The 22,127-nt window shown below is 43.9% G+C and overlaps 1 protein-coding gene across 1 annotated transcript; it reads right to left on the bottom strand.

Moving 5' to 3' along the window:
• Positions 1-1,071: 1,071 nt before the first annotated feature.
• Positions 1,072-14,699, bottom strand: Tmem231 (transmembrane protein 231). The gene is made up of 7 exons (XM_051201780.1): positions 14,514-14,699; positions 14,243-14,412; positions 5,871-5,999; positions 5,458-5,601; positions 3,226-3,307; positions 2,168-2,273; positions 1,072-1,825 (listed from the first exon to the last, which is right to left on the bottom strand). The coding sequence occupies exons 1-7, from the start codon at positions 14,650-14,652 to the stop codon at positions 1,648-1,650; spliced, it is 948 nt and encodes a 315-aa protein (XP_051057737.1). The 5' UTR covers positions 14,653-14,699; the 3' UTR covers positions 1,072-1,647.
• Positions 14,700-22,127: the final 7,428 nt, after the last annotated feature.

Here is a 22,127-nt window from a genome sequence, read left to right as displayed (position 1 = left end):
ACGATGCTGGAGATGGAACCCAGGGCTTTGTGCATGTAGGCAAGCACTCTACCCACTGAGCTATGTCCCCAGCCCTCTCATAACCTTTTTGAAATTGAAATCAGAGACCATTTTTTTTATTGAAATCTCCAGAAAAAGACACAGGCAATATAAACAGTTGTACATGTGAAGTGAGAGAAACTAGTACTAGGGAATTTTTTTTTTTTCTGCTTGAATACTTTGTTTTTAAAACTCTTATTCTGCTCAATCTGACTGAAAGGTGCTCTGGAAGTCAGAACTGAGTCTCCAAGGTAAACTAAGACATATTCTGATGAGCATGTTTGGGGACAGACATGAGGCATGGGTGGTAGGGGTAGGTATGTCCTTCCAGGGCTAATGACATGGTGGAGTCACAAACAGAGCCACCTGTCCTTTAAGACTGCACAATTGCTTAACACAAGAATGAGGCCAAATAACAGTTTTCTATTCAACACAGAAGCTTGTTCTGGCCATGTTCTGTGCCCATACTTCTTTAGATTACAGGGTTATATGCGGAGCTGCCTGCCACTCTGTTAGATGCTCTGCTTAGCCCCCTCTTTACTTGCTGCTCCTCATGCTTCCTCCAAAGCCTCCTCTCTGCTGAGTATCTTGTTCTTTGGTTAAGGGAACTGTAAGCAACTGAGTTTTCAGCTCAGCCACCAAATAAACCCTGTAGTTGTCAGGCAATGGAAGCCAACACCATCACCAACCCCTCTGTCACCCATATCCTTTCATAAAGAGGGAAGGCCATCAAAGAAGAAGAGTGGCAAGTGGCCAGGCTGTTGGGTGAGGGCCAGAGAGAAAGAACCTGTTGTTAGAAGCCCGACATCCTTCCCTGCTGCTGGGGAAAGGGGGGAAGACAGAATCAAACAGCACTTCTGACTTCAGCTGTCATCCCAGGGGCACAGACAGAGGGCAAGAAACAGGGCACAGAGCCAGCCACAGAAGGGCAGGAACAGAGGGCTGTTCAGCTGGGCTGATGACAGACCCCCATCTATTAGCCTGAAGGCAGGTGTCTGGTCCTCTTGCCCTGAAGTTACCCAACGGCATGCACATGTTTCTGGGGCTCTTATATTTAGGCTCTGCCCTGCCCCCTTCAGTTCTCCAGTTAAAGGCTTCAGTTCTGGAAATCAAAGTTCTGAATGGGCATTGTGTAGACACCTAAGAGTAGAAAGTACTAGAGACTTGCATATTTCTTGTGAGAGCCCTGAAGAAGCTAAAAAAGAAACTTACACTGGGGGGAGGAATGCACAGGGCATCCAGTTCAAAAGAGGTAAAGTCCTTGATTGACCAGAGATGGGACTCTTTCAAAGATGTATGAGCTGATTACAGTTTTTTTCTTGAAATTCAAGGCCAAAGCAAAACCAAAACAAAACAAAAATCATAGCCTCTAGTAACCCTGTGACCTTTCCACAACTCGTTGTCATCCTTGTAGATTTCCTTGGTGCTCTGAAGGCATAGGGTTTGTGCAGAATAATGTTGAAAGAACCGTTCTTCGCCTCTGAGGGGAAAAGCATGCAAGCCTGAAAGTGTCCAGCAGGCTCTTTGCAGAAATGTTGTGAAATGACGGTTCTCAAAAGACGGGGATGAGGTAGCCATGGTCCCTCAGAGTCTTCTGATGTGGTCTTCTCAGGATAAATGCTCTTTACCCAGCTCTCCCTGGGGCATGGCTATAGGAATGGAGGTTACTACTTGGTTCTGAAATACGAAGATTTTGATTCTTTCAAACACCCAGATGAAGATGAGCAGGATGCTGACATATTGGACCCAGGCAAACTTTATCATCTCCCAGAAGCCTGGCTGGTAAGTACAAAATGTTAAGGAGGCAATGGCTACATGTAAGAAACAGTTACTCCAAAGTTCAGGTCAGATGGGAAACAGAAAGAATATTTCAAATACTCTTCAGATAAAATGGATAACCAGAGATTATTAAAATTATTCTGACTCAGAAGATAAAATTATTCTGACTCAGGAACAGGAAATGGATTTTTCTTTCCTGTGGGAATAGCAGTTATTTGTATGGGGTCTACAAAGCTGCAACAATTTCCTATTTTGTGAGTCCCACATCTGTTCCTACTTGGTATAGCTAAGGAACCCTTCCTTTCTTAGTGGAAATGAGCCACCACTGACTGGCTAACAGAAAGGATATGAGATGACTTCCACAGGATATCTGATGATAGCATTGATTACAAAAGGAGCTTCGGCAGCCCTGCCCACCAGCCAGATTGGGTTGGGGTCACTCAGGAAAGTGGTAACTGCAACATAAACTTTAATCATTAAACCAAAATAGAAGTGGTCTTTGAATACAAGAGGATATTCTGCATTTCAGAACACAAAGAAATAAAAAGAGCAATTGAATATGCAAAGTTGCTCACACACTATTTAAAATACTTTTGCTACAATGTGTCAAAAACATTCAAAGAGCTAACTGGAGAAATACTGTTTGTAGAAAAAGTATCGGTTAAAATGGTGTAGCAGTCTGGCAATGGTGGTGCAAGCCTTTAATCCCAGCACTCAGGGAGACAGGTGGGGGATCTCTGTTTGAGGTCAGCCTGATATACAGAGTGAGTTCCAGGACAAGCTCCAAAGCTGCAGAGAAATCCTGTCTTGAAAAACAAAACAAAAAAGTGCTGGAATTGCAAGCCTTGCACTTGGGAAATGTCTGTGGGTATCACCTATAACCCCTTGCTGCCAAGAAACAGTTTTGATGCCTTTAGGGAAAATGTTAGCCCACCAACAAGCCTGGTATGCTAAATTGAGCTTAGGGATGCTCCTCTAGGGAAAAATACTTTATCTGTAGTCAGAATGGCCAGTGCTTCTCTTCTAGCGGGCTGCAAATGTGAACTGCCTAACACACATCATCCATGGCTGTCTGGAAATTGAGGACAGTAAATTGTCACCGGGGTTTTATTTTTTATTTTTTAAATAGGTGTACTATGAGCAATAACTCAATTAGGCTTAAATACACATTAGTAAGAGGAAACCAGCTAAATCAGTGATGGGATAAACAAGTCGAGTGATCACTAACTTTCTGGGCTACAATAGGGAGAGGACACAGAGGATAAGTTCTGGCAAGCCCATCCACCTCCCATCACTGAGCCTTCATAGGGTTTGTCATCACGAAAAGCATTCCAGTCGTTTGTTTTCATGGACCCCACAACCTGGGAAGTCTGAGCGGTGGCCCAGTGGCCTCTACTGGTAACTCACCATTCCTTTCCTGATAGGCAGCAACAATGTGAGTGAGGTCGTAGTCATGAGCAAAAGGACTAGTCCCATTGATTACGGATACCTGGGACAAGGCAGGAGGACAAGCAATGAGCACTCCCCCTCCCCCAGTCCCTCCACCCCACTGCTCACCCAGGCTCAACTGGTTGTCCTGGAACTCACTCTGTAGACCAGGCTGGCCTTGAACTCACAGAGATCCATCTGACTCTGCCTCCCAAGTGCTGGGATTAAAGGTGTGTGCCACCACCTGGCTTCAGTAATCATTTTTTAGAGTTTCATTTTTATTATTTATAGGCGTGTGTGTGTGTGTGTGTGTGTGTGTGTGTGTGTGTGAGAGAGAGAGAGAGAGAGAGAGGGGGGGGAGAGATACAGAGAGAGAGAGAGAGAGACAGAGGGGGGAGTAAATATGCGCACACGCAGTAGAAGACCTGTGCGTGGGCCAAATGAAGTACAGGAATGAGGAAAGAACAAGAGTAGAGAGCTGGGAGATGGCTAACTCTCCCCCCATGTGTCTAGGTTCGCTTTTATATAAAAACAACCGTTTTTAGGGCTGGGGAGATGGCTGAGAGGTTAGGAGCACTGGCTGCTGGCTCAGAGGTCCTGAGTTCAATTCCCACAGCCATCTATAATGAAATCTGGTGCCCTCTTCTGGTGTGTGGGTGTATATGCAGGCAAAACACTGTGTACATAACACATAAACTTAAAAAAACATTTTTTTTCCTCCCATTTTTGTTCTAGGAAAACAGGTTATGCTAACCATGTAGTAGACTTCAGTATATTACCTCCATTCCTAATCCTGTTGTTGTGTGCCATGGCTGTAGTACTCTTGAACAGAGAATGCTCAGGGCTGAGCCAGCAGGTACCTCAGGAAGCCACCATAGTGATTGAAAAACATGGCATACACAAACCTCTTTTTTATTTCTGTTTGAGATGGGGGTGTTGCTCATTTACACCATGGAGATTGAAAAACGTGACACAAACTTCTTCTTTTTTTTTTTTTTTTTTTTTTTTTTCTGTTTTGAGATGGGGTGTTGCTCAGTTACCCTGGCTTCAAGTGATCCTCTCACCTTGGTGTCCCAAGCAGCGGATTACTAGGACAGGCATGCCACCACACCCATCTGTAAACTTTCTTGCTCTGGGCTGGCATCTGTTGCCTGTTTAGTATGTAGTGACTACTAATTTTTTAAATGTATTTACATAGGCATTTTATGAGATCATTTGGAAGATGTGATGGTCAATCTTGACGGTCAAATTGTTTGGCTTGAGCAATACTTGGGAGATTTTAGGAGAGCACAGATGGGTGTAAGTTTTTCCCAGAGAAGATTAGGACAGGAGGGCTCATACCTGATGGATGGTTTGACCCACTGATGGACTCAAATGTGAACAGATATTGGGTGCTTTGGGGGAGAGGAGCTGTTGAAGGTGGGGCCTGGTTGGAGGAAACAAGGCACTGGGAACTTATCCTAGGGTTGCATCTTGCTTTGGCCCATCTGCTCCACTCTTCTGGCCTTGCTGTGAGAAGCTCTTTAGCCCCTAGTCTCCTACCACAATGGACTAAAACCTCTGAAACCGTGAGCTAAATACATTTCTCCTCCTTTAGGCTGATTTGTCAGGTGTTTAGTCGAAGCAAACAATAAACTAACACAGAATACATTTGGAAGATGTGTACCTGAGGGCAACAGACAATTTAGTTCATCAGTAAGAACATTTCCCCTTTCAGGGTATAAACCAAAGTGTGTCTTTTGTACATTTTTAAAACATTATTGTTTTTATGTGTGTTTTGCCCGCATGTGTTTCTATACACTATGCATGTGCAGCACCTAAGGAGGCTGGAAGAGAGTGCTGGGTCCGTTGAAAGTGGATTTACAAGCAGTTGTAAGCTGCCACCTGGGTGCTGGAAATCAATCTCAGGTCCCCCCGGAATAACAGCCAGTGCTCTTAACCACTGAGTCAGCTCTCTAACTCCCTTTTTGCATTTTGAAAGAATTCACAATGGGGCTGGAGAGAAGGAGCTCAGTGGTTAAGAACACTGGCTGCTCTTTCAGAGCTTGGCTCCAGCACTGCACATCTGTGTGGTGCACAAACACACACTTCGGCAAAGCACTCTTATGCATAAAATGATCTAAAAGCTATTCCAAAGCTTAAACTTCTCTTCCTTCAAAGGGTGTGATAAACATAGGAACGAAGGAGCTGCACTACAAGAAACATCCTTACATTATATCTGACGTCCAGGCCTCGGTAGCTCAGTGGCTGTTTCTGCTGCAGCCTCAAGTCACCATTCACATATAACTGTGACCCAGGAACGGCAAAGGAGGACTGAAGGAACGCCATGCTCTGCATCACGAAAGTTGACATCCTCTGAAATCATCAGAAAGAGAAATGCCATTGTCCGGTCTAAAGAACCTGTAGGATTCACAACCTACCTGTCCACAGCGAGAGCTGACAGGCATAGCATACCTGGGTGAGCCACAGGTTCTATCCAGAACCCTCTGACCTCTTAATAGTTAATCAAATAATTTAATATTACCCCCTGAAAAATATTCAATTCAATCCCCAGCACTATTCTAAGAGCCATCTGTGGTGTGGCTCTCCCTAGAAAGGAAAGGACTCACAGAGGACTGACTCACATGCAGCTGGTAGGAGAAGGTCAGGATGAGCTGCACACCGAGGACCTGCTCTGTCGCTTGCAGGGGAAGTTCAAGTTTAAAATGTAGCACATCCATTTTCCCATCTTGGTTCCTGTCTTCTTCTCTGCTCTACAAGGCCAAGGAAAAAGATGTACTTTTTTTAATCCCAGCAGAGGCAGACAGATTTCTTAGTTCAAGGCCAGCCTGATCTGCAGAGTGAGTTCTAGGACAGCCAGGCCTACACAGAGGAAACCCTGACTCAAAACAAAATAGAACCCGAAATATTTATTTTATTTGTGTATGTGTGTATCTGTAAATATGCATATGCACATGTGTGCCTGTATAAGGCAGATGACATCATTGGATGCCCCAGAGCCTGAGTTAAAGGTGACTGTGAGCTGCCTGTTGAAGGTACGAGGACTTAACTTGGGTGCTCTGCAAGCACAGTATGTACTGTTAACCACTGAGCCATGTCCCCAGTCCCCAGCCTCTTTCCCCTCCCTCTCATCCCTTTTGTTCCTGCTTTAGATTGCTAAGGACTGAACCTAGGGCAAGTGCTCTCCCACTGTGTGACAGCTCCACCCCTAAGTCAGCTTGTTTAAATGGAAAAACAAAATCTACTTTTAATCATTATGCATTTACCAAGCAAACACTACAGAAACCCACCAAGCTCTAGTTATAACCCCCTCCCACACACAGACAGGGTTTCTCTGTATTGCTTTTGAGCCTGTCCTGGAACTCGCTCTATAGACCACAGAGACCAGAAGGGCACTTTGGGAAGATGCCTTGAAAGTGTTGTCCCAACACTCAGGAGCAGAGGCAGAAGGGTCTCTGTGAGTTTGAAGCCAGCCTGGTCTACAGAACTCACAGAGATACCCCTGCCTCTGCCTCCTGAGTTCAGGGATTAAAGGCAGGAGTCCCCACTGCCCACCTAGGAATTATTCTTAATTACAAATAGAAACTTTAATTTGTGGGTGCTGGAGAGATGGCTCAGCAGTTAAGAGCACTGGCTGTTCTTCTAGAGGTGCTGAGTTCAATTCCCAGAAACCACATGGTGGCTCACACCCATCTCCAGTGGGATCTGAAGCCCTCTTTTGGCGTAAAGGTGAATGTGCAGATAGAGCATTCATAAACAAACAAACAACCCTTTTAAAAAATAAAAGAAACCTTAACTGGCAAGAACTCAAAACAGGACTGTCACTAATTCCTTAACCACAAACAGAACCCTTAACTAGCACAGGAACTTATTTTTAACTGGCTTAGTTGCAAACAGAAACCTGTTTTGGTCTCACAGGAGGTGGAGAGTAAACTCATCAGTTAGAGCACTGTGCTGCTCTTCCAAAGGACCTGACTTTGGTTCCCAGTATTCACATTGGGTGCCTCACAACCACCTATAACTCTAGGTGCAGGGAATCCAATGCCCTCTGGCCTCCATAGGAACTTACACTCACCTGCAGACATTCACATAGGTGTGCGCGCGCGCGTGCACGCGCGCGCGCACACACACACACACACACCAAAATAACAGAAAATAATCTTAAAATAATAATAGGGCCAGTGAGATGGCTCACTTGGTAAAGGTGCCTGCTGCCAAGCCTAATGACCTGCGTTTCATCCTCAGGACCCGCATGACTGAAGGAGAGAACAGCTTCTAAAATTTGTCTTCTGACCTCCACATGCATATCATGGTGTACACACACACACACACACACACACACACACACACACACACACACACACCAAGCAAGCAAGCAAACAAACAAAACACCCCAAAATCCCAAAGATGCTGGGTAGGCAACATCATTTTGTACAAAGGTAGCATTCTTCCAGGAAGAGCACCAAATAAATAAAAGACAAATAGATATGTAACAGCACCAGGCAATTGCCCAATGACACAAAGAAAACTGAAGCAGGCTAAAATGGGAGAATGCGGAGGATGGAAATGAACAGAGATGTCTACGGGAAGTTAGGGATGACCTAACTCCTGGCACCCTGGCAGTAGATGCTCAGAAATATCTACCTTTTTTGTTGGTGGTGGTGGTTTTGGTTTTTTCGAGACAGGATTTCTCTGTTTTGCTTTGGAGCCTGTCCTGGAATTAGCTCTGTAGACCAAGATTGCCTCGAACTCACAGAGATCTACCTGCCTCTGCCTCCCGAGTGCTGGGACTAAAGGTGTGCACCACCAACACCTGGCTCAAACTTTTATTATTATTAATAATTTATTTTTTACATTCCAATCCCAGTTCCCCCTCCTTTTCTATTCCTGCTCTCCCTACTTCCCCTTCTCCATCTGCTCCTAGGAGAGGGTAAGGCCTCTCCTAGGAAGCCTACTAAGTCTGTCCCATCATCTTGTTGAGGCAGGACCAGAGATGCTTGAACCCTCTTCCAGAAACAGATGGAAGCAGATACAGAAATCCACAACTAACCATTGGGCCAAGCTCCTGGAGTACAATCAAAGTGAGGGAGGAGCAATAATATGAACAAAGGAGTAAATACCATGATGAGAAAACCCACAGAATCAGCTGACCTGGGCTAGTGAGATCATGAGACTGAACTAGACTCCCTTAATAAAGGCTTCACCTTTTAAAGGCTCTACAACCTTCCCAAACAATGCCAGCAACTGGGCACCAAGTGTTCAAACATGAGGCTGAGATGGACACACCAAGTTCAAATCTAACAGTGACTGATACAATGATCTAGGGGGGCTGGAGAGAGGCCTTAGCTGTTAAAAGCACTGGCTGCTCTTCCAGAAGACCCAAGTTCAATTCCTAGCACCCTCATGGAAGCTCACAACCATCTGTAACTCCAGTCCCAGCAGATCCATTGCTGGTTTCTGAAGACACTGCCTATATATGGTATATAGACATACATGTTGGTAAACTCCCACACACAAAGTAAATATATTTTTTGTTTTTTAAAGAGTAGGCTTTCAGATAGTTAATGCCTCAACAATAATTTTAGTTCACTTCCTAAAATCTGATTCATAAATCACACCACTTTTGTTTTATGAAATATATGCATAATTTGGAACTTTAAGAATTATATTTGTGGGGCTGGAGAGATGGCTCAGTTATTAAAGAGCACTGGCTACTCTTCCAGAGGACCTGGGTTCAATTCCAGCAAACACATGGAGGCTCACAACCATCTATAACTATAGTTCTAGAGGATCTGGCATCCTCACACAGACATACATGCAGGTAAGCCAAAGATGCACATAAAATAAAAATAAGTAAAAATTTAAGTATTTAAGTGTGTGGTATAGGAGCGGAGGTCAGACGACAGCTTACAGGAGACAGTTCTCTCCTACCGTGCGGGTGCTGGGGATGAAAAATGAGTTAGCAGCCTTGGTGGCAAGCATCTTTGTCTGCTGGGCCAGCTAACTGACTCAGCTTTTGTGATTTTTAAAAGCCCTCATACACATAAAATATATCTAAAATTAAGACAAGATTAAAAAGGCCGGGCAGTGAGGGCACACACCTTTAAATTTAGAACTTGGGAGACAGAGGCTGGCAGATCTCTGTGGGTCTACAGAGTGAGTTCCAGGACAGCTAGGGCTACATAGAGAAACCCTGTCTCCAAAAAACAAAAAAAAACAAAACAAAAAAAAAAAAAAAAAAAAAAAAAAAAAAAGGCGGGGGCGGGTCTTGGAGAAACTGTTCTAGGTGAGCTGAAGAGGCAAGGCCTTTTGTGATTTCTGAACACTATTTCAAATTAGCAACTACAAAGCCACCTCTTAATGATGGTCAAACCTTGACCTAAAAATAAAAACTAGGGCTTTGAGCTTGGACATGTTGGCACACACCTTTAATCCCAGCACTCAGAAGACAGAGGCAGGTGAATCTCCATGAGTTTGAGGTCAGCTAGGTCTACAGAGTGAGTTCCAGGACATCCAGAGCTACACAGAGAAACCCTGTCTCAAACAAAAACAAGGCCATGGCTTCCTTGACTCCTTGGATAGTTTCCCAGACACGGTGAAGGGTGAAGCCAGCCTGGGTCTATGTTCAGAGCTAAAATAAAAGAATTCCACTGAATAGGATTAAGCACATGAAATATAAACATGGATTTTTTTTTTATTGAATCTTGCTATGCACTGGTACCCAGGCCAGCTTGGTGAACTTGGAACCCTCCTGTCCAGTTTTGTGAGTAGTGGACAGTACAGCCGTGCACCACTATGCCCGGCTGGATACTGCTCACATGAAACCCAGGGAAATGACCCCTTCTCCGAGGCCACTTCTTCATAAGTAAAATGGCAGCATGACCTCCACCTCACAGGGTTACTGTGAGAATAAAGGAGGTTATATATTGTTTTCAAAACCAGCAGCTAACATTTACTGTTTATTACAGGCCAAACAGTACAGAAAGGACTTTAAATGTGCTGTCTAACAATAAAGGGTTTATTCTGTGTACAGGTAGATGGGATAAGAAGATAACCATTGTAAGTCAACAGGGCTTATTACTACCACATCACTAGGCTACTGTCTGTCTGCTTTTATGAATACTGGAGCCACAATTCACAGGCCATAAAATCTACTCTTTAAAAGAGGAGAAAAAAAGGGGGGGGGGGCTAGAGAGATGGCTCAGCAGTTAAGAGCACTGACTGCTCTTCCAGAGGACCTAGGCTCAATTCTAGCACCCACAGGGTAGCTCACAACTGTCTGTAGCTCCCTCACACAGACATACATGTAGCAATGCACATAAAATAAAATAATTTTTAAATGCTAAAAGGTGGGCTGAACATTCAGCTTAGTTGGGGGAGTATTTGCTGAGCATAAAGCCCTGGGTTCAATTCTCAGCACCATATAAACCAAACATGGAGGGGAATGCTCATATTTCTTACATACAGAAGATAGAAGCAGGAGGGTCAGAAGTTCAAGGCTGGCCTGGGCTATATAAGGTCTTGACTCAAAATTGTATGTATGTATGTATATGTATACACACACATATATGTATATATACATACATACACACATACATACATATCATGTGAAGCGTGTCCAGCTGGGCATAGTAGTACATGCCTGTAATGTCAGCTATTAATGGGACTTCAGCAGGAGGGCCACAAGTTCAGCAAACCAGCATGAATATCAATACATAAAGCAAGACATGGCTTAAAAAAAATTCATGTCTGTGTCTTACATACTTAGTCCTATGCAGTGAATATATGATTGATTGTATGTCACATATATACATATATACACATATGACTGGGAGATGGTTCAGTGGCTATGAAAGCATGAGGAAATGAGTTTGGATTCCAGCATTCATGTAGAAAGCTGCATGTGTACCTATACACCCATCACTGTAGGAAGGGAAGACAGGCAGCTCTCTGGGGCTTATTGACCACCAGCCTAAATCCGGGTCCAGAGAGAAACCCTGTCTAGAGAGGACAAGGTAGAGAGTGAATAAGCTGAACAGTCAGCTTATTCCTTTGGTCTCTGTGCACATGCACATGCTTACATATATATGTATATACCCCACATATACCACAGACTTATATGCATGCATAAATACACACAAACACACACATTTATATAAAATAGATTTTAGTTTACCTACTAAATGTTGGGTTACATGGTACTTTAAGTGTAGCTTTTGAAGAGGTAATCTGTTTTCCAAAGTGACTTTACTATTTTATATTTTTACTTGGTTTTAGATATCTATGGTTTCTTTGAATTTTTGTTTTGTATTGTTTTTAGAGAAAAGGTTTCACACTGTAGCCCTTGCTGTCCTTGAACTCTGTAGACCAGGCTGGCCTAGAACTCACAGAGATCCTCCTACCTCTGCCTCTGGAGTGCTAGGATTAAAGATGTGTGCCATTACTGCCCAGCAAAAAAGTTAATTTTTAAAAGTTGTTTTAAAATAGAGATTTAGGAAAAGGATTGTGTTTTACTTCTTTTTAGCCCTACCTGAACTCTAACTCACTGTGTAGCCCAGGCTAGCCTTAAACTCATGATTTTTATACTTTAGCCTCCCAAGTGTAGCGATTACAGACATGAGCCACCACATCTGAGTTTTGTTTCGTTTTTTGGAGAGAGAGAGAGAGAGAGAGAGAGAGTGTGTGTGTGTGTGTGTGTGTGTGTGTGTGTGTGTGTGTAAGGGATTGAACCCAGAGGCTTGTACATGCACTCTATCACTGAACAACAAGGCCTCTGTTTTACTAGCTGTGCAAAAACATCTAGGCTAGGGCTGTAGCACAGTGGTGCAGTGCTTACCTAGCACATTTGCCTTAGGGTAGAACCCCACCATTTCAAACAAAACAAAATGAACACAGCAATCTATCCAATATTAAATTTGAAACTAGACCCAGGTATCAGGTGTGGAGGGAGATGAGGAGCAGCGCTCTCAAGGGAGTGGCTTCTGGCTCTAGAGATAAGAAGCCAGCTCCGGGCCAACAACATACCAGCCAGTTGCAGTGAAAGTAAGCAAAAAGAAAGAATGAAGCCCAATATTTATCTTTGCTTTGGTGATTAACTTTGCATTAGTTTTTAGACTCAAATACCAAGAAGTATTTGGGAGAACAATGGAAATGTAAAGAGAAAAAACAAAAAGAAAAATTTAAGACATAAATACACTGTTTGCCAGGTGTGGTGGCACTTGCTTGAAAACATAATACTTGGGAGGTAGGGGCAAGTTTTGAGGATAGCGTAGGCTTACATAGTGACTTAGAGTTTGGCCTGAACTATGTAGTGAGACCCTGTCTCAAAAAAAGACAAATAGCAACTGATCAACCAACCAACCTACCAAGTAAACAAAGCATCACTGTTTTAAAGTAAAACTAGGATTAATTTTGTTTAAAGTTAAAAAAAAAAAAGTTTGGCTGGGCAGTGGTGGCACACACCTTTAGTTCCAGCACTCAGGAGGCAGAGGCAGGCTGATCTCTGTGAATTCGAGGTCAGCCTGGTCTACAGAGTGAGTTCCAGGACAGCCTCCAAAGCTACAGAGAAACCCTGTCTTGAAAAACAAATAAACAAAAAAATTAATTCTAATAGTGGAAAACTTGAGGCAAATTAAAAAGAAAAAAATCAAGAAGTAAGGGTGGGCAGTGAGATAGCTCAGCAGGTAAGGACCCTTGCAGCCAATTCTGAAAGCCTGAGCTGGATCCCTGAGCTGGTGGAAGGAGAAAACTGACTCCTCTGAGCTGTTCTCTGACTTCATCTGCCAGGGTTTTGAGACAGAATGGGCTTGTGTTTGCTGTGTAGCCCAGGGAATGGGGAAATTCTCCTGTCTCAGCTGGGGTGACAAGTGCAGGTTAGGAAGAGACAAAATATTTACCAACAAATAACTGGTTAAATTTCATCACCCTGTCCATGTCATTAAATAATCTATAGACCTTAAAACTAATAAGGTTGGTTAACGAGTACTGATAACCTTTTATTTTTCCGTCATCATGTATAAACCTGTACCTCTCTAATATCTGACAATGAGCCTACAGGTTTGCAATCAGATATATATATATATATGGAAAAATTAAAGAGCAAAGTAATCTGATTAAATGTTGTGTATTGGTATTCACATGACCAGCAAGACTTTAATATTTTAAAGCTCTTCTTTAGCTGTGGGTGACTTTTTTTTCCCATCACCTACACAAGTCTGCCTCATAAGGCTAATAACCAGCCGTGTCTGAAAGGATCCACGTTTGAAAGTAGGAAAGCCAGATGTTCCATACGTCTAAAGGAAAATATTTTCAGAATACGAACGGAAAGGGATGACCATAAAGAAGCATTTGACTTACGCGAAAGTAAACACTAAACTGCAGACAGTAAAATGCTTCAGTTTCTTATAGGACAGCTGCAAAGTGGAGCAGAGTGTGGTGAGCCTAACCCTGACAGGCGTGGCTTGGCCAAAGCAGGAGCTGAAAACTCAATCAGCGCTTGTCCCCGCCCCTACTCCCGCGCACTTTCTGTCCCTACGGAAGTGGAGATGCTCTAACTCGGCCTTCAATTCTCTAAAGGGGCTTTCACTGCCACCTTCCTATTCAGAAGTGACCAGCACCAGAAACAGGCTGCGGTCTGGCATCTGGACTCTTGTTAGACAAACACCGACCGCATGGCTGACTTTCTGGAGACATTATCTAGAAAGTTAAACATGCGCAGGGCAACGACTCTTGTCTCCAACCCCCGTAGCTCCTTGAGATCCAATCTGTGAGGTTGGGAATGTAGCTCTGTGATAAAGTGTTCACAGCGAAGCACACTGCCCTGAAATCCCAATACTGGGAAGGTGGAGGCCGGAAGATCAGCTGTTGAAGGCGGTCTTTGGCTGTAAAGTTTAAGATCAGCCTGAGATACATTAGACCCCCCCTCCCCTCCCAATTCCAACCTGGGATCCCTGGAACTCTCCCCATCTCCCCCAGAACCCTAGCGAGAACCACGCACCGACACGAGCGGGACGCGCAGGTGAACCCCCTGCAGCCGGTTGAAGGTGGGGAACGTGCTCCAGGCGAGGAAGGCTCCGGGCTCCGGCCCCAGTAGGGCCACGAGCAGCACCTGGTGCTGGAAGCGCACGCTCGGCTGCTCCTCGTAGCTGCTCCGCTTCAGCCAAAACCCTGCGGAAGACAAGGGATATTGGGGAGCCCGGTTAGGAAAACCGGCCTGGGCCAGCGGGCCGCACCGAGCCATGTGGCTCTCCAAGCCCGGGCAGGCTCACCGTGGCTTCTGAAGGCCACTAGCAGAGGGGGGATGTAGGTGAGCGCGGTGGCCAGCAACAGGAAGAGCGCGGCCTTGGAGCAGAGTCCCGCGCGGTAGCCGCGCTCGGCCGGGTGGGAGAAGAGCTGGTACAGCGCCATGAGCTCAGGGCCGCAGCGCCGAGTCTCCACGGCAACCGAAGGCGGGCAAAGGAACCAATAGCAAGTAAGCAGCACTTAGGAGGGGTGGGGCTGGCGGGGAGGCTGTGCAGGATTAGATAGGAGATGCATTTTATGCGGTGCCTGAGGTCCCTTCAAGAAAACAATAACAATATTTCCACTTGCCAAAGTCTGTGCCAACAATTGTTCGAAACCAGATGTCCACAGACGTTGACTTGGTAAACATCTCCCCACACGCCATCTATTAATGTACAACATGCGAGTTGTGGGTGTAGTTCGTGCAGGAAGCCCTGAGTTCACCCCCAGTACTTCGTTAAACCAGGCACAGTGGCCCACTTCTGTAATACCAGCATCCTGTGAGGTGGAAGATGGAGGATCAGAAATCCCAGGTCATCTTTAACTACAAGGTGAATTGGAGGCCAGCTTGGGATACACCAGACTTTGTCTCAATACAAAAACTCCAATGTGGTTCATACTAAAGTCCAACCACTCACAGCAAAGCCACAGTCCTGAAGCAAGGTACTTTTGCCTTCAAATTTAGTTCTGTTCAAAGGTTATAGGTACTTTCCTACATGACTTTGGAGACTTTCCTATTCTCTAAAGTTTTTAATTTTGGGGTTTTTTTGCGGGGGGGTAAGGTCAGGGGTTCTAGACAAGTTTTCTCTGTGTAAGAGTCCTGGCTGTCCTGGAACTCTCTTTGTAGATCAGGCTTGCCTCGAACTCACTGAGATCCATCTGCCTCTGCCTCCCAAGTACGGGGATTAAAGGCAAGGGCCACGGTTGCCTGAATATATTCTCCAAATTAACATTTGCTGATTGATTATGTGAGTACTTACTACTACTATTATTACTACTACTATTATTTTAACATGGGAGAAAATTTGTTTATTTATTTATTTATTGTCTTTCAGTTTTTTGAGACAGGGTTTCTCTCTGTAGCCCTGTCCTGGAACTCTCTCTGTAGAACAAGCTAGCCTCAAACTTACAGAGATCTACCTGTCCCTGCCTCCCTAGTGCTAGGATTAAAGGTGTGTGCCACCTCACCCTCACCCTCCAACCCCTTCAGAGGGTTTTGTTTGTCTGTTTTGAAATAGGGTCTTACTATGTAGCCTGGGCTGGCTTTCACATCTCCTTCCTCCAGGTTTGATACATGAGCAATCAGTGCTCTTAATAATTTGGTCACCTCTCCAGCCCCCACCATCACCAGGCTCCAATAATACATCTTAATTCTGGAAAGTTTGTCTTCTGACCTTTACATGCATGTCATAGTGCTTATCTGCATACACACAAATAAGTTTTAAAAAATGTAATAAAACATGCAAGTAAGGAGCCAGAGAGAATGGCTGCTCTTCCAGAGGATCTGTAGCTCCTGATCCTCTGTGGGCACTGCATACACATGAAACATAGACAAGCATGCAGTCAAAACACCCATACACATAAGATTAAAATAAAGGGGCTGAGGGGTGGTGGCACATGCCTTTAGTCCCAGCTCTGGGAAGGCAGAAGCAGGAGGATCTGTGAGTTCTAGGAGGCCAGTCTGGTCTACAGAGTGAGTTCCAGGACAGCCTTCAAAGCTACAGAGACACCCTGTCCCCAAAACAAAAACAAAAAACAAAACAAACAAAAAACCAAAACCAAAATGAACTAACTAAATAAATACATAAAAACTGCACTAAAAACAAAAAGTAAAAAACAAAAAAAATCAAAAAACACTTTGGAATGGATGTGATGTAGATTCCTTGGGGTGCCTGTTTTGTGAGTAAGAGAGTGTTTGCCTCCAAAGTGACAACAGAAGGAAATGTATACTAGTAGCTAAGTCACTGATGAGACAGAGGGAGGTGACTATTAAGTGTTTAGAAGTACTGGGGTTGGGGATTTAGCTCAGTGGTAGAGCCTTGGCCTGACAAGTACAAAGCCCTGGGTTTGGTCCTCAGCTCCAGGAGAGAAAAAAGAATTTAGGAGTACATAATGGTTCAGCCTTAGCCAGGTGTAGTAGTATATACCTTTATTCCCAGCGATGAGGAGGAAGAAGCAGAGGCAGAGGAAGGTGAATTTCTGTGAGTTCAAGGCCAGGTCAGTCTTCATTATGAGTTCTAAGACAGCCAAAGAAAACTTGTCTTAAAAAATAAAATAAAATGAAAGGTTCAACTCCCCTAAAGGGATATGAACTTAGTAAAAGTAACCAGTAATAAATTGTACTAGCTTTTTCTCTTTCCTACTTTGATTTCAGGAAGCTAGACTCTGTGCTTTGATTTCAATTCTTTAAAAGAAAATGTTAAAATGCTTTTAATATATATATTTATTATGTGTGTGTGTGTATTTGTGCAAGTGTGCATTTGCCACAGTTTGGGTTTGGAGGTCAGATATCCTCTGAGTCATCTCTCCACCCCCTGAATATTATACCCCTATCCCCAACAGGGTTTTTAAATGTAGCTCTGGTTATCCTGGAATTCACTATGTAGATAAGTGCTGTGGAATAATCTCTTTGTACACTGTGAAGATGGGTTGCTCTCATTGATTTAACAAAGAGATAACTGGCCAATAGCTAGGCAGGGAGACGTTAGGTGGGACTTTCTGACAGGGAGAGAGCTACTAGGATGAAGAAGGGCAGAACCACCAGCCAAATGCAGAGGAAGCAGGACATGCATGTATAAGATGAGGTAACAAGCCACAAGCCACATGGCAGCAGATAAATTAATAACAATGGGTTAATTTTAATTATAAGAAATAGTCAGAAACAAGCCTAAGTTATCGGCGAGCATTTATAATTAATAATAAGTCTATGCGTGGCTATTTGGGAGCTGGCTGGTGGGACAGATAATTATGTCTACAGACAAGGCTTGACTTGAATTCTCAGAGATCTGCCTGCCTTTGCCTCCTGAGTTCTGGGATTAAAGGCATGTATTAACACACCTGGATCAAACATTACATGTTAAAGTACTAAAGTGTTGTGTATGTTTTTATGATCGAATACTGGCTTTTCAGTGTTCATTACCAGAACCATTCCTACATTTTACCTCAAAAGACAATAAGGTCATTTCTTTCAACCTGCACATTTTAGATGGGAGTAGTGGCTCATGCCTGGAGAATCAGGAGTTTAAGGCCAATCTTGGCTACATAGCAAGTCTGAGACCAGCCTGGACTACATTAGACTATCTCAAACATTCTAAACCTGGTTGGTTCAGTAGGAAAGAACACTCATAACACAACCATGAGGAGGGCCCCAGTTCTAAATTCAGCACCTAGGTGAAGAGCCAGATCAGGATGAGTGTGCCTGTAACCTCAGGGTGCCTGGGGCTTGATGGCTGCTTGCCTAGCTCTAGATTCAACAAGATCTGTCTCATGGGAATAAGGTAAAGTATGATAGGGAAGGATCCCTGCTATTGTTACACCTATAGTATGTTGTGCACCACAAGGAAGGAGAGAGGCAACACTTATGGGTTCCAAGGACTTTAATAAGTCACCACATGAGTGGGTCACTAATAGATCAGGGCTGCATGACAGGGACCCAGGAGCCTTGCTTTTCCTGACAGCCCTGAGCAGGGACAGAAGTGGGATTTATAAGCACAAAATCACAAATATTTGTTGCCAAGTTAAAGTTACAATTTTCACCAATCAGGATTCAGGGATTAGGGACTTTCTTTGTGTGTTCCATCGTGTCAACAGATATTGAATGTAAGCTTTTCAGGCCAACCAATCAGATTCATTTGTTCTTTCTGTTGTTAGGAATAGCTCTAATGTTTTAGAGAACTAAGGGTCATAATAGACTATTTCTATTGTTTGAGGAGAAGGTTGGCCATCTGTTGGAAAGTGCCCAGCTCTCCTAGGGCTTGGGAACTTGAACTTTGTTTCACCCTACAGGTAAAATGGAGTCTGAAGTCAAAATGGCAGTACTTAGGACAAGGTATTTTTTTGCTTGCTACCTTCAATATCCTATTCTGACCATCATATGGGCACAGGCATCCTCACACGTGTGTATATACCACATACATGGGAATTCAAGGCCAGTCTTGGTTCAAGGTTGTCCTGACTACATGAGACACCCTGCCTGCCTGCCTTATATGTTTGCTGACATGTGAGTGCATCTGTTCATTATTCTACCACTCCTCCTGACTCACCTCCTCAGTTCTTCACCAGCCCCCCACAGAAGGCATCCAGAGCTCTTAGAATGTCCAAAAAAGCTAAATGCAAAGACAAGTACATGGATGCTTATCATGGCAGATTATAGAAGCCAACTAGAAGGATGAACTGAAAAAAAAAATCGAGTGAGCAAATAAGACAAAAAGACATTGCTTGTCATCATAAATGTCAGAGGACATGCCTATGAGTTGATGAATGGTGGATTTTCCTCCTGAGAAATGTACATAGTCCTTACACACTTTTAAGAGACATACATGTAGAGGGAGGACAAGACCAGGCTGCAGAAACACATAGAGACATCTGACCTGAACATGGAGGAGCTAACAGGCCCCCAGACTGATAGCTGGGAATCCAGCATGGGACTGACTCAGGCCCCATGAACATGTGTCTCAGCTAGAAGGACTGAGCAGTCTAAGGGACCTCAGACAGTGGAACCAGGATGTATTCCTGGTGCACAAAAGGACCTTGTGGACACATCCCCCATGGAGGGGTACTCCCTTAACCTAGAGACAGGAGAGAAGTCCTAGTCCCTACTCCAAATGACTTGACAGATTTAGATGACTCCTCTTGGATGGCATCACCCTACATGTGGAGTGCTGGGGTGGGGGGGATTGGGGAGGGGAGGGTGGTCAGGGTGCATGTGGGGGGGAGAGAGGGAAAGAGGGAGGGAAGGAGGGAAGGAGAGGGAACTGGGATCGATATTTAAAAAATAAATAAATTAAATTACATTAAAAAAAGAGATATACATGTGTCTTGACTAGGACACAGTGACCATATTTATAAAGAGAAGCAGTGGGAGTTTTAAGTCTGATTGCTTTTCTATTCTTGCCTCTCTCCCTTTTTGTACTGTTGGTGATTTGAACTAGAGATTTTGTATATAGAAAGTACTTCTACACTCAGCTAAATTCCAGCCCCTTAAGACCTATATTTATTTATTTGTTTGTTTGTTTTTCAGACAGGGTTTCTCTATGCAGCCCTGGCTGTCCTGGAACTCACTCTGTAGACCAGGCTGGCCTCCATCTCACAGAGAGCCACCTGCCTCTGCCCAGTCAGTTCTTTTCTTTCATCATGTGGGTCCAAGGGACCAAACTCAGGTCCTCAGTCCTGGCAGCAAATATTTTTATCTGCAGAGTCATCGCGCCAGCCAGCCCCTGACAGATATATTTGAGACAGGGTCTCTAGACCAGACTGGTTTCCTACTCAATGTGTAGCTGAGGGTGTTCTTGGATTTCCATCTCTGCTGCCTCCAGCTCCTGTGTATTGAGATCACAGAAGAACAGGGTATGGTGCCACACCCATTTAATCCTATCACAGAGGTGGGCAAGTCTCTGTGAGTTCAAGGCCAACCTGATCTACAAAGTGAGTTCCAGGAAATTGAGGGTTGTTACACAGAGAAATCCTATCTCAAAAGACAAACAAACAAACAAGACAAAAACCAAACAAATAAAAATAGAGAGATTACAGATGTGTACCACCACCCAGCTCTTTTAACTGTTTCTGGGGAATGAACCCAAAACTTCATGCACACAGTTCTCTACCAACTGAGATTTTTTTCTTTTTCTTTCTTGTGCTGGGAATTAAATTCAGGCCTGCACATGCTCCATTACTGAACTACACGTCCACGTTAGGCTGATCATTTAAAAAGGTCTGAATGAGCCAGGCGTGGTGGCAGATGTCTTAGTTCATGCACTCAGGAGGCAGAGACAGGAGGATCTCTAAGTTTGAGGCCACATTGGTCTCCAAAGCAAGTTCCAGTATAAGTATAAAGGTTTGCAACAGACAGCCAGGACTACATAGAGCAAAACCTGTCTTGAAAAGAAAAAAAAGTTTGAATGTATTACAATCTTAAAATCCTAACTTCTCATCACATTGTGGTAGAAACCAACTTGTCTGCATGCAATTCAAAGCACCACCCAATTTGTTCTGTCTTTCTGATCTGTCCCCTAACATACTCCTCTTTGTTTATTTAGTTCTAGCCACATCGGGTACTTTGTGTTCCTAGAGTATGACAATTTGTGTAAAAGTCACTCCATCCCACCCGTGAGTACACCATGCTCTAGTCATCTACTGTTTTATTTTTCTAAATAACACCTGTCATTACCTGACATTTAGTTTTTTGCCTTTTCCCATGAGAATGTAAACTTTGCTATAGTATGAGTGTTGTCTATTTTGCTCATGGATTTTTCTCAGTTTCCAGAACACCATTCTTTTCTCTTTTTTTGTTTTCGTTGTTTATTTATTTATTTTTTTTTTTGAGACAGGGTTTTTCTGTGTAACAGCCCTAGCTATCTTGGAACTAGCTCTGTAGGTAAGGCTGGCCTTGAAATCACAGAGATCCACCTGCCTCTGCCTCCCAAGTGCTGGGATTGAAGGTGTAGGCCACCACCCCACCACTGCCTGGCTAGGAACAGCATTCTTGTATGTAACATCAGTGTTTAAATATAATATTCAAAGGGTATTTCATTTCATGGGAGACAAACACCTAGGTTCTCAGACTCACAGTCTTTAAATAAAATCTTTTAAATTACATTTTTGTTTATATTTACATCATTTTTTTTGTGCATCTGGGTGTGTATGTGCATAGAGGCATGCCCCAGTGCACACACTGAGGTCAGAGGATAAAAGTTGCTTCTCTTCTTCCACCACTTGGGTTCTGGGGATTGGACTCAGGTTTTCAAGCTTGGCAGCAAGCTCTTTTCTTGCTGAGCTGTTTCAGCCCCTACTGCGATTGAAAATAACAAAAATGCTTTCAGAATGAAGCTGTAGCCACAGCATCTGTCAGGCATTTCAACTGTAGGAAATGGTGAATGACAACGTTCAAAAACAGGCTTGACAGATATAGCAGAATCACAAGCACGTGCTCAATTAGCTGCATGTTCTTGTTACATGCTCACCAATGCATAAACAGATGGTGACCCAGAGCGGGTTGCTCCGATGACTGGGCTGTGGCTGAACCTCAAGGCTTATTATGCCTAGGCAGGTGACACCAGCAGCTCAGGCTGTGATTGCCGAGCCACTCCTCTCGGCTGACTCATGACCAGCTCTCCGGGGAATACACCGGAGCCTGACAGTCACACTTCGCCTCTGACAGTTTCTGAAAAAGGATCTCTGTGATCGGGGACATTCCGTTGACTAACTGCGTATCTGTGATACTTGTTCATAAATGTTTATGACTGCTTAAATATGTAGATAGACATGAGTAGAGGGAAATGAAATTTGTTCAAAAAGAATTTTAGGTGCGAGAATTCCTGTACTAGAACTCTAGGTTGTCAGCAGCAGTCATTGTCACACAGTGCTTGTAACTGGTTAACCCTCGA

This window comes from Phodopus roborovskii, unplaced genomic scaffold (assembly GCF_943737965.1).
Source record: "Phodopus roborovskii unplaced genomic scaffold, PHOROB, whole genome shotgun sequence".
Taxonomy (NCBI): Eukaryota; Metazoa; Chordata; class Mammalia; order Rodentia; family Cricetidae; genus Phodopus; species Phodopus roborovskii.
Note: the sequence above shows the minus strand (reverse complement) of the source record. Positions and strands in the feature narration are given on the sequence as shown.